Source organism: Camelus bactrianus, chromosome 20, assembly GCF_048773025.1.
Source record: "Camelus bactrianus isolate YW-2024 breed Bactrian camel chromosome 20, ASM4877302v1, whole genome shotgun sequence".
In the NCBI taxonomy this organism is placed as follows: Eukaryota; Metazoa; Chordata; class Mammalia; order Artiodactyla; family Camelidae; genus Camelus; species Camelus bactrianus.
The window spans coordinates 23,098,727-23,111,254 of record NC_133558.1 but is presented as its reverse complement, the minus strand read 5'-3'; the positions used below and the strand labels follow the sequence as shown (position 1 = coordinate 23,111,254).

The following is a 12,528-nucleotide window of genomic DNA, read 5'->3' as shown; positions in this document are numbered from 1 at the left end:
TCCTCCGAGAGCGCTGATTTCAGCACCGCGGCCAGCGCCCCGGGACTCTGGCGGAGGAGTATGACAAGCAGCCAACCCACTCAACACACACCCCTGCCACTGGGACTCGAGACCCCTCTTCACCCTCCTGAGCGGGGATAACAAGAATTGGAAGGATGGGGCTGCGGCGCTTACATTCCTCCCGCTCAGTTCCTGCGGCAAAACCACGTCCTGAGTGCAGTCCCTATTCCATCCCACCCGTCCCTGGATCCTTGGTCGCCCTCCCGGAACCTCCAATCCTGCACAGTCATCCGGGTCACTGGTTTCTTGTCCTGATCATTCAGTCAACAATTACTAAGAGGCTACTATGTACTACGCACTATGTTGGAGGATAACTCCCTTAAGCAAGAACCACAGAACAAAAAGGGCAGGGCCCCTGCTCTCAAGGACAGTGAGATATTTACATAAATGGATGGATGGGTGGATGGATGGATGGATGGCTGAATGGATGGATAGGTAGGTAGGTAGGTAGGTAGGTAGGTAGATAGATAGATAGATAGATAGATAGATAGATAGATAATTTGCAATGAAGACTGATGGTGTGATAATAGAAGCAGCTGCAAACAGTAAGGAGCATTCCTTATGAGACTTCTCAGACCTTACTATCCTTTTTGTTCAATACAATGTCTTTCTCCTCTTTATATTTTTGTTGCATATTTTCCCCTTTTTCAAAATGTCTATATTTTTCCTGAATTTATAGGTAAACACATGACTAGTGTAGATATATAGGAAAATTCAAGAAAGTTACATAAAAGAATAAAAATCACTCATAACACCAAACTGGGAGCTAAGGAGAAACAAAATCATTCTAAAAACATGGACTTTGGATTTAGGCAGATCTGGATTTGAGTCGGCCACTTATTAGCTAAGGATTTAACCTTCCTGAGCCTCAGTTTATTCATCTATAAAATGGAGATAATAGTATCTATCATATAAGGGTTAGGTAAAATAAAGTATGTAAAATGTTTAGCCCATGGCCTCACATTAAAAAGTGCTCAAAAACGTGTATTTGTTATTGTTACTGTTATTTATTATTAGTACCTCTGTTAACATTTGGAAGTATTTCCCTCCTTCTGGAAATACAGCTTTATACAGTTGGATAATAATATATATATATTTAGTATCCAATTTTTTTTACTTAGCATCACACCACTAAAATTTTTTCCCATTACTAGCTTTTTTCAAAAACATGATTTTAATATTTGTGTAATAATTGTTTAATCATAGTTCCCTTTGGGGGTATTTTGACAGTTTCCAGTTTTTCACTATTTAAAAAAAAAAAAACCTGCCTTGAACATACTTGTGCTGTTACTTATGGTTCCTTTTTTCTTAAATTTCTTTGATTTTGTGACCAGTCTTCACGATCAGACTGGAAGTTCATTAAGGCATGGCCTGTGTCTCCACCATCAGACTGGGAGCTTCCCCAAAGCAGGGGCTATATGTTTCCACATTCAGAAAAGGCCCTAACCTGGGATCAAACTCTTAGGGGCTGGTGGACACCCTTTGTTGGCCTGAACAGCAGAGCTTCCCTCATCTCTGAGAGCAACCCTTCCTGCTTTCTGAGGTTCTAGTGGGAACAGCTAATCACAGGGGACACAGACCCTAGAGACAGGGCTGGGTGGGTGGCCCAAGGTAGGCCATCAGTCCTCCCTAAGGAATCTGGGGGGTGGTGGATTGACATGAGGTAAAAAGGTGTTGTTTTGTCAGGCCTTGGCAACATCCTTAGGAGACAATTTGTGAACAAGGAGCTTCAGAGCCACCCTAATTCCTGCCCTACCTAAGACAGATGGTCCTGTTCCTTCTTCAGCTGGTGATCCACTCAGTATTTTTCCATTTCCTTCCTTTTTGCTTTCATTAGCCTGAGTAGGTTTTGGCTCTTGGCACCAAAGAGCCCTAACCTGATCTAAATATTAGCACCAGAAAGAGGGTTTCAGGCCCAGGCTTCAGGGAAAAGGCTCTAGATTCCTGATTGTGTCTGGAATTGGGAAAACAGCAGCCCATGATACATAGAAGAGAAACAGCTAGTCAAATGATCATCTTCGAACACTATGGATCACGTGCCCTCTGAAAGTCAAGTTCTAGGGGAACTGAGTAGCTTTGGTCACAGACAGATTGAAAGAGAATGAAGAAATCAAGAACACAGTGTAGGGTGGCTGCTTATAACAGCAGTGAATAAAGTCAAGCAAGACAAGCTCAATTGTCTATGGAATCAAGGAATAAAATGAATTTCAAGACCTTTACGTGCTATGGTTCAAAAAATCTGTTAAATCTTGTTGCTAGAGAACATAAGTCCATTAAAATAAGATTAAGGGAATACAAGAGGACTGAACTGCAAGGCTTTGAACCCATCCCATGTTCCTGAATGGTTAGACCAAATCACCTCAGGAACTGGTAGAATCCCTCACGTTTGCCCCCTGACCTTGAGCTAAAGATTAATAAACTGTAAGAGCTAAGTCAGTGCCCCTGGTTCTCCCTCTCATTCTCCAAAAAATAAATCAAAATCAGTATTATATCCCCAGGGGAGCAGTAGAAATAAGTCACTATCAATGATTTGAAAGATGCAGGGGTTGTGATTCCTGTCTCTAGTGGACATTTGCCACTTTGTTTGTTTTTGTTTTTAGCTGACCAACATCCTAACTTGTGGGCTAATACCCAGCTGTGTGATTTCCTGAGGGGAAGTTGGGCCTCTTGTCTCACTGTGGAAGAGAAGCCCCTTCCTCTACCTGCTCTACAGAGAATTCTCAAGGCACCAAGTGTCAGTGGACTGCTGTAGTCATGACACCTCAACTCAGGATGGCTCTGAGGACAGCAGAGAGGGGAAATTTTCATGAAAGGTAGAACTTCAGGTGCTATAACTATCTACCCCAAAAAGATCTGCATCCCAAGCCCCAGAACCTGTGAATATTGTCTGATTTGGAAAAGGGTTCTTTGCATATGTAATTAAATTGAGGATTTTGAGAAAAGGAGATCCTACCAGATTATCTGGGCAGGTCCTAAAATCCAATGACAAGTGTCCCTCTAAGAGACACACAGAAGAGAAGACAAGAAGAAAATGTGATGTGATCATGGAGGCAGAGACTGGAATGATATGGCCACAGCCAAGGAAGCTGGCAACAACCAGAGGCTAAAAAAAGGTGGGGAACAGATTCTCCCCTAGAGCCTCTGTAGGGAGTGCAGCCCTGCTGACACCTTGATTTCAACTTCTGGCCACCAGTATTGTAAGAGAACAAATTTCTGTTGTTTCAAGCCACTATGTTTGTAATAATTTGTTATGGCATCCTCAGGACGTATAGTACCTCTCCTGTAAGGAGAGAGGGCCTACAGTACAGATGAACGCCACTTCATGGGCAGCAGCTAATGGACCAGCCAGGTGGTCATCATCTTGGACAGAGTAAATATGGAGAGTTAGTAAGAGTTTGGGGAAGGGGAGCCCTCAGAATAGGGGCAAAACCAGAGAGTATTTGGGTTTGATGAGAATGTATTCCAGAGACTTGCTGCTGCAGAGGCTTTTAACATCCGTTGGAGATGATGACTCACTCTATGAATGCTAGCCAGACTCCTTCCTCTGCACATCCACCCCAATCCCACCGTGCATTGGCTCAAAGACCCATAACAAGATGTCCATGGTGGGACAGATGGACACTGTGGATGGATCTTCCATCCAAGCTTATACAGCCAGTCATTACTGGCTCCCAACAATATCAACCATCTTTGAGCTCCCTGGTATGACATCTATAACTCTCGAAACTCAATAATAAGAAAACAAAAAACCCAATTAAAGATTGGATGGCAAAAGATTCAAACAAACGCTTCAGCAAAGAAGATATATGGATGGTAATTAAGCAAGCAGAGAAAAGCTCAACATCACCAGTGAGGAGGAAATGCAAATTAAACCACAAGGACATACCATTACACACCTGTTGGAAAGGCTCAGTTAAAAAATGAAAAACCCAAAAAACTGACAATGTCAAGTACTGGTGAGGATGTGCAGCAACTGAAACTTTTATACATTGCTGGTAGAAATGCATTTTGGTTCAGCCACTTTGGAAAACAGTTTGATATATCATCGAAATCAAAACACACATTTGCCATGAGACTCAGCCATCACACTCCTGGGTGTTTGTCTCGGAGAAATGAAAACTTGTGATTTCCCACACAAAAAAACTTGTACACGAACATGTGTGGCAGCTTTATCCATAACTGCCCAAAACTTTTCAGAAATAACCCAGATGTCCTTCAGGTAGAGAATGGATAAACACACTGTGCTTCCACCCCGACAACAGACAACCACTCAGCAATGAAAAGTAAGTAGCTATTGAATCCTGCAACAATGTGCATGAATCTCAAAGGTGTTATGCTAGGTAATAGAAGCCAGATACCCCATCCAAAAAGAAAAAGTACATGCTGTGTGATTTCATCTATATTACATATGGAAAAGGCAAAATTATAGGGAAACAACCCAGATTTGTGGTTGCTAGGATCTAGTGGTGGGGTTGATTACAAAGAAGCTGTATAGGAAGTTTTTTAGGGTGATGGAAGCATTCTGTATCTTGGTTGGAGTGGTGGTTCCATGACATATACATTTGTCAAAACTCATGGAACTGTATACTATAAAGGGTAAACTTTTCTCTGTCAATTATAATTTGATTTTTCAAAGGAGGAATTACTCATGTTGATAGGATGCCAAATCCTGACTGTCCAGGGGGTTCTCTCCTCTAACATACAGAGGGAGCAGAGAAGTATATGTAGTAGTTAGGAAATGCCTGGGCTGCTTCTTGCTACTGCCATGCCCAGTGTAAAAATTAATGAAAGGAAGAAACAAATTAAGGCTTCAGTAATCCAACACAAGGGCAGACACATGAAGGACCTAGATATCTCAGGAATAGGAAGTCTGGGTCACTGTACAGCATAAAGAGCCCTGATCAGCAGGGATGCTGGCTGAGAGCAAAAGGAGCAGGATGGGAATGAAGGGTTAAAGTCCTAAGAACTATCTGCAGCCAAGTGGTGTCTGCAGAAAGAAGGACTCTATTATCTACCTGGATATTCATCCTTGCCATGTCGTGTATACATTTGTATACCTTACTCTTTTCTTTCTTCTTTGATGGTGGCTAACTTTACAAGTTAGCCCCTAAGCTGCAGAATACTGAGATGTGATCGTGACCAAACTAAAAGAGGAGTGACATCATACAGATATCCAGAACTTAACGCTGGGGTGATAGCTGACTTTGGACCATCTCCCTAGGGTTTTGATCTTAAAGGATAGTTGTGATGTGTTTGAAGGGAACACTGGCAAGGAGTAGGGATTATAAATATGAAAGAAGAAGAGTTCATGTGGTTGTTGACCAGCTGAAGGGAGGGACTAAGAGGACAGAGCCCAAATTTCACCAGGACCAGAAGGATGCAGTGGGACAAGAGGTGTCCTCACAGCAGCCATCGAGGGCCCAGAGGGTCACAGAGACCTCTCCCCTCCTTCCTGAAGACACATAAGCTTCATCCTACACTCAATCCAATCTTGGTCAGGAGAATGGGGTGGTGAGAGGGATCCTAAAGGCTGAGTATTGAATTAAAAAAGACTGGGTAACCTGAAAGTCACTGTATGTCTCAATTTCAACTGCCACATAAACTAGACAGTCAGAGAAAATTTTAAAGTTACAGTTATTGCACATCTCAATTGTAATTTGAGCCTACTTCTTGGGGAATAAAGGTTATCTGTGGGCTGGGCAGCCACAGTGGAATGGAGGGGGTATCTATGGTTCTTGATTGCCCAGAATCCTTCTGCTTTCTTTTGTGACAAAAACCTTCTCTCTACTTGGTCAACTGCCCCTCCCCTTTCCACAAGGCCCAGGTGAGGCTGTCTCCTTAGGGCTCTACCCAGTGTGGATCATGGGTAGGGGCTGGGGAACCCAAACTAAGAGAACCTGAGTCTCTTGATGGGGAATTTGAATCTTGAGTGACTCCCTGTCTGCTCCCTGAGCTGACTCCAGGGTTGTCACACACCTGACCTTGACCCAGAGCTGTGGGCCCCTTCCCAGAACTGAGATGCCTGTGTCTGAGGCTTAAGCAAAAGGAATGTGTTATAGAGGAGTTTCAGGTACCACAGGGGCAGGAATGCAGCAGTCATGGGAAGGGTGTGTAGGGTGTGTGTGTAACCAGGACCTGGAAATCCATCAGAAGTCAGAGCATGGCTGCTGCTGCTTCTTCCTAAAAGGCTAATCGATTCTTTCTCCCCTCTGCAGACCAGCTTTCTCCAGTTCTTCATCAGCACATCAGAAAACTGCCTTCCTGGGCTTCTATAGTTTCATGTTTCAGATCAGCTTGAAGGTGAGCTTCTGGGCACAAGCCTACATCCCAAGAGAGGGCTTTGGGTCATTCCCATCCATTGTCCAGTCCATTGAGTTGGGGAGCAAAGACAGCCTCATTTACTAATGTGGCTGCCAGAGGCACACCCTTGTGTCTGGGGTAGATCTTGGAGAACGTAGTCTGGGGGACACCCAAGAGGAGTTTGCCACGTCTCTGGGTCTACAGCTACTGTGTCACTAGGAGGCATGACACCACCCAACCCCCACCATCCCAGGTGGTAGGACTTGACCAGGGAGAATTTTGCTCCATTTTTGTTTTTTAATTGAGGTACAGTACCTATATTACATATGGTAAAATACTCAGATCTTAAGTGCACGGCTAGATGGATTTTTTACATATGTGTTACTAACACCCCAGATCAAGATTTAGAACAATCCCAACACACTGGAAGGCTCCCTCCTTCCTGCCCCCTCCCAGTGAGTATTCCTCCCAGGGTTAAACCCTGCACATTTTTACCACCATAGATTAGTTTTACCTCATCTTGAACTTCATGTAGATGGAATCACGCAGTCTGCATTCTTTTGCCTGTGGCTTTTCTCGCTCAACATTATGCTTGTGAGATTAACCTATATGATTGCATGTGGGAACCAGAACTCGGTTCTTTTTTGAGGGGGAAAAACCCAAAGCAAAAGATGCTTTAGACGGGAGAAGGGGTGGTTAGATCTTACAAGGTTTGGGCACAAAAAGTCCTTAATAATTACCCGCTGCTTACATTTTGGAAGCACAAACAATGGCAAAGTTCTCTTTGCTTTACTCTTCATTTGTAAGGGGAAAATCTCCATTCTTTCTCCTCTGGGAGGTTAGCTGTGACCAGCTGGAGATAGTAGGATCAAAGCATTTTTCATAGCTTCATTCACAGATAGAAACAGCTCCTGCGGTTCCAATGCCTCCCTGGCCTCCTGGCCTTGGCTTGGGAGAAGAGAACCGTAATTACCCTCCCTGTGGCTCTGCTCACAGGAGTACTGGGCTGGAGTCGGGGTAGGGAGAGAAGGAGGGGCCAGGACAGGCTCATGGGCAAAAGTGGTTTTAAACACTGAGTTCCATAAAAATAAGAGAGGATAGTGTTCCTTTAATCAACAGCATTTCTATGTCTCTGGAATTGGGTAGGTTTCTCTCATTTTGAGAGTCTCCTGGCTGGTTCCTCCAACTGCTCCCCTCCCCTCCCCTCCAGCTGCTCCCCTCCAGCGGTGTAAGGGGGAGTGGCAGGGGGTGGGAGTACATGGGCTTAGCAACACTTCTATGAGGTTTCATATACATTGTCTTATTCAATTCTGACCTTACAAAGCAGGAGCCATCAGCCTCCTTGGGTAGATGAAGAAATTGAAGCCCACAGAGCTTACAAATTTATACAAGGTCATATATCTGATTATGGGGAGTTTTGAGTTCAGTTTTGTCTGGATCAAGGCAACCCAGTCTGGGGCCTCCATCCACCATCCTCCACCTCCTGGGAGGGGGAAGGAGTCCTTTGCTGCAATGACCTGTCCTTAGGGACAGCTGTGCTGGTCCCACACCTGAGCACACGCAGGCAGCTGCGCCCTTCCCAGCCTTCAGCCCCTGGGATCTTCTGAGGCTCACTAGACCTCCTCATTCTCAGCCAGGACTAACAACTGCTCATGCTCACACGTGGCTTTGGGTAGGGTCAGTGGAAGCCTTAACTAAAGGGATGAATCTTTAAGACTGGAATTACAGATATTAAGTCAAGTAGAAAGAAAATGGGAGAGAATCCTTGGAGAAGTCACTCCTAGGGGCCCCTAAACCACTCTGGCAGGCACCCCCTGGTGGGAGGGTGGGAGGGAGGCACTCCCAGGGTGAGAACACCCATCCCCTGGCCAAGGGTCACAGAGGTAGTCAGCCCACAGGGACCTGGGCCTGCTCTCAAATCTCCAAGGGGGCCTGGGAAGATTGAGGAGTGGGGAGGCTGGGACCCCCCCTCACCTAAGCCTGATACTGCCTGATACACCTCACCTGGGTTTGGGTGGGGTCAAAAGCAGGGCCCAGGCTGGGGTAAGGCAAGAGACGAGTCTAGGATGCAAAACTGAAGGAGGTACTCACAGCCTAGGTGTGTCTCTTACCTCACCCCAGTCCCAACCCTGCCACAGAGCTCAGGGCACTGGAGGCGAATAACAACAATCGTAGCAGATGGTCTAAGAGTTTTTAAAGTTTAAGCCTCCCCAGTGATTCTGGCTTCTGATCTAGAGTGACCAGACACAGTTCTAAATGCCTCAGAAATACTTGTCCCTCGTAAGAACCATGTGAGATAGGTACTATTATTATCAACACTTACATACTGTCCACGGGTGCCAAGTCCTGTTCTAGGCTAGATATATAATACATATAACAATCATAAATTCACTCAACCCTCACAACTCTTATCAGTTGACAGATAAGGAAACTGAGATTCAGGCAGATAACTTGCCTAGCTAATAACTTGTACAGGGAAAAGTGTTCCAGAGTCCCCACTCTTAACCATGCTGCCGTATCACCACCACCCCCCAACACACACACACACATACAAAGGTGCCAGGTGTCTGTCTCCCAGCTACCTTATCAGGACCCCAGCCCCAGCAGATTGGCCACAGCTGGGCCTCTGCTCACGGCAGGCCCTGTGGGATTGGGAAAGTGGGTCAGATCTCTTTTATAGCCCCACCACCCTCTCTGGTTCTGCCTATTGCCACCTGACCTGCCGGCTGCTACCTACACCAGCAGTGCCCATTCATCATGGAGAAGGTCCTTGTTCTTCTGCTGGTCACCCTCACAGTAGCCTATGCGGTTCCCGACCCCCGGGGAATCATTATCAACCTGGTAAGAGGGTCCTCAGGGGAGGAGTTACCTGAACCCCCAGGTGGGGATTTTTTTAAGTGTGGATCTTGACCTCTGGGTAGGTCAAGATGTCCCCACCTGGGGCTGCCCCAGGGGGCTGGGAGGTGAGACATCTCTTCCCTTACTGCCTGTGCTGCACCCCTTCCCCTGCGGGCCCTAGAAAAGGCTGAGCAACATGGAGCATGCTCAGAGCAGTGGTTCCACCTGGCTAAGGAAACTATAAAAATCCAGAACCCTGGGTTTCCACCCTGGAAACCCTGGCTCAGAAAGTCCAGTCATTTAAAAATCTCCCCCAGTGATTCTGGTTTCTGTCCTAGAGAGACCAGGTACAGGAATTACTAAATTCCTCAGTAATACTTATTTGGTCCTCATAAGAACCACGTGGCATAGGTACTCTTATTATCAACCCCACTTTCAAAGGAAAAGCTGACACAGAGAAAGGTTAAGTAACCTGCCTGAGGTCACACAGCTGGAAAGTCTTGAGTAGGGACTGGCGCCCGGGCCTGTGGGCCCTAGAGCCTTGCTCTCACCACTGCCCCCTCTTCCCCCCGACTGCCTCTCTGCCAAGGGCAGAACCAGGAAAGCTCTTTGGGATAAGAACTCAGTTCAAAGGTTCTTAACTCAGGGTCATGCTGGGAGGGTCCAGGATCCTCCTGGGATTATTTGTAAGAGTTTGAGGAGGGGGAGGGAGGGGTTTTCCAGGGAGATGGTCCTCAACTTTCACAGGCTTCTCGAAGGATTGGGAGACCCAGAAAGGTTTGGAGACCCTGTTTGGGGCCCACATGTGCACGTTCCAGATGGGAATACTGAGCGACTCGCCCAGGCTCACCGGGGAGCTGGTAGCTCAGCCAGTACTAGAACCCAGGTGTCCTATCCCCACCCTGGGCTGCTTCTCTGGCACCGGACTGCCTGCTTCTCACGTGGGTGGGGGGTCGGGGTGGACAGAGAGGCCCCCAGCCCCAGGGGTTGGATTCCTTCACACGTGCCCCTCAGCAGGGGAGGCACTGTAAGCAGTAGTGGGTGGTGGAGTACAGGTCTGGGTGGAAAAGAGGCCCGAGGGTGGGAATCCTGGGCTGACTGGCTGCCCTTGGCAGGATGCAGGCGAACTCTGCCTGAACAGTGTCCAGTGCAAGAGCAAGTGCTGCCACCGTGAAACCGGCCTGAGCCTGGCCCGCTGTGCACCCAAGGCCAGCGAGAACAGCGAGTGCTCCTCTTGGGTGAGCCCCGGGCATGGGCCAGGGCGGGGCGAGGGGGCGGCAGGGAGGACAGCTCAGAGGAGAGGGCCCTTGAGGCTTAGGGGTGGGGTCTGGGAGGAGCGTCAGCCTGGACATTGTTGATGAGACAAAGAGAGGGAGGTCAACAGGCTTTCCCTTTCCCATCTCATCACCTCTCTTGACCCTCACAACCATCCAGTGAGTTGGGTGGGGCTGCAATCTGTCACCCCTATTTCATGGATGGGTAAAGAGAGGCTCCCCAGAGAGATCAAGTAAGAACAAGTGAGCCACAGAGTGGGGACCAAGACCTAGGTCCTCCAGGCCCACTGCGCCCCATAGGGAGGCAGTCAGGAGAAGCACCATCTGAAAAGAGACTATTCAGGCAGGGGCGAGTGATGCCCAAAGCAGCCCCCAGAGCCTGAGACTCCACTGGCTCCGTGTCTCCGCAGACACTCTATGGGGTTTACTACAAGTGTCCCTGTGAGAGGGGCCTGACCTGTGAGGTGGACAAGACCATCGTGGGCTCCATCACCAACACCAACTTTGGCATCTGCCTCGATGTTGGAAGTTCCAGTGAGTGAAAGCACTCACCCAGCCCCGCATCTAGCCCAGCGCGCAGAAGGACACTCCTCCTCCACCCCCGCTCTGGGGCTGGCCACCCCTTGACCAGTACCTCATCTTCTAAGTGGGTTCTTAGCAATTAAAGCCACTCCTGCAAACCTTTCCCAGGCCCCTGGATGTTCTTGCTGAGTGAGCGTCTTCCTTGATGTTACATCGAGCCTTTGACCCATCAGGGCAGGCATCAGACATGTCCAGAAATGAGGAATGGATCTGGGGCCAGGCAGGATGAGGCTGACAGGCTGGAGACAAGGTTGTAAAACGGCCCAGCCAGGCTGGGAACCTCTCCATTTCTGGGGAGCAATCACACCTCCCTGGGATGCCTTCCTTGCCCCTTGCCTGTTCTCAGACAGGCAGGCACCTGTCTGACCACATCTAGAGGGAATGGGATTGTCATGACTGGCTTAGACTGATTATGATCCCTCTCCCAGGGCTGGTCACATTACTGCCCAAACAATATTGGGGCTCAGCAAGGAGAGGGGCAATAGCTACCAGCAAACATTGAAAGCTCTTTGTTTTATGCATCATCCCTCTCTCCTCACTCCTCCCCTGTCAGGGGAGGCACTGGGGGCCAGGGTCAGGAACACACAGTTCTGAGTGGGAGTGGGTGGAGAAAAAGTGGGGGGAGACAAGGAAGAGAGAGCATTAAAAGAAAGCTTTCTTGGCTGGCTTCTTTTTTTCAATTTTTTTTTTTTTTTTACAGTGGCTGTAGATGATTTTAAATGATTTCTCATTCTTTGGAAATACACAAATCAGGTCCAGCTGGCAGGGACACTCATTATACAGGCTGAAGAAGGTCTGGGAAAGGCAAGACATTGACCTTGACCTTGGGGCCTGCTCTGCCCTCAGCCCTGAGGAGGCAGCCTCCACTCCCACCGCAGCCCAGCTCTGGGGCCCATCTGCTTGCACACAGCAGAATAGCCTGGGTGTAAAGGACCTCCTCATCCAGCTGCTCAGAGTCTGTGCCTCTGGTCACCTCCTCCAGGCTGACCCCTAGGGTTGCTCATGCCCTCCTAACTCCATCCCTGGCATCACTGTTCCCCTGTTAATCCATCTGCTTGTCCTAAGTGGATGAACACTGACAGGGGGCCCTATCTCTTCTTCCTAAATCCTTTCATTGGCAAATCAACTCCTTTCTCCTACACACTCAGCTCAGAGGCTCCCTCAGCCCACCTCCCCCCCAGGAGTACCCTGGGGCCACAGCCAAACTCCTGGACTTGGGATGAGAGTGGCTTGAGGCAGAGGTAGAACCTGGGTTAGGGCCAGACCTAGCCGTTCCCATTTTACGGTGCTAATTTTGGGGTTTGCTGAGATGTCTCCTGAAGAAAGGGAACCCATATTAGAAATAGAAGCATCACTACACCCCATGCCCGGTCCCCCATCCAGGATTCCAAACCCTTGGGGTGGGGACCCTGTTTGGGTCTGTCCACAGGCTACCCAAGGTTGCTTGTAGATGCTGTTCCAGTAGAGAATTCCC

At 48.0% G+C, this 12,528-nt stretch overlaps 1 protein-coding gene across 1 annotated transcript; it reads left to right on the top strand.

Annotated features, from left to right (window-relative positions):
* Positions 1-9,045: 9,045 nt before the first annotated feature.
* CLPS (colipase) lies at positions 9,046-11,157 on the top strand. Its single transcript, XM_010949022.3, has 3 exons — positions 9,046-9,201; positions 10,314-10,436; positions 10,883-11,157. Exons 1-3 carry the CDS (start codon positions 9,118-9,120, stop codon positions 11,012-11,014), a joined length of 339 nt encoding a protein of 112 aa, XP_010947324.2. The 5' UTR covers positions 9,046-9,117; the 3' UTR covers positions 11,015-11,157.
* The last annotated feature ends 1,371 nt before the right edge of the window (positions 11,158-12,528 follow it).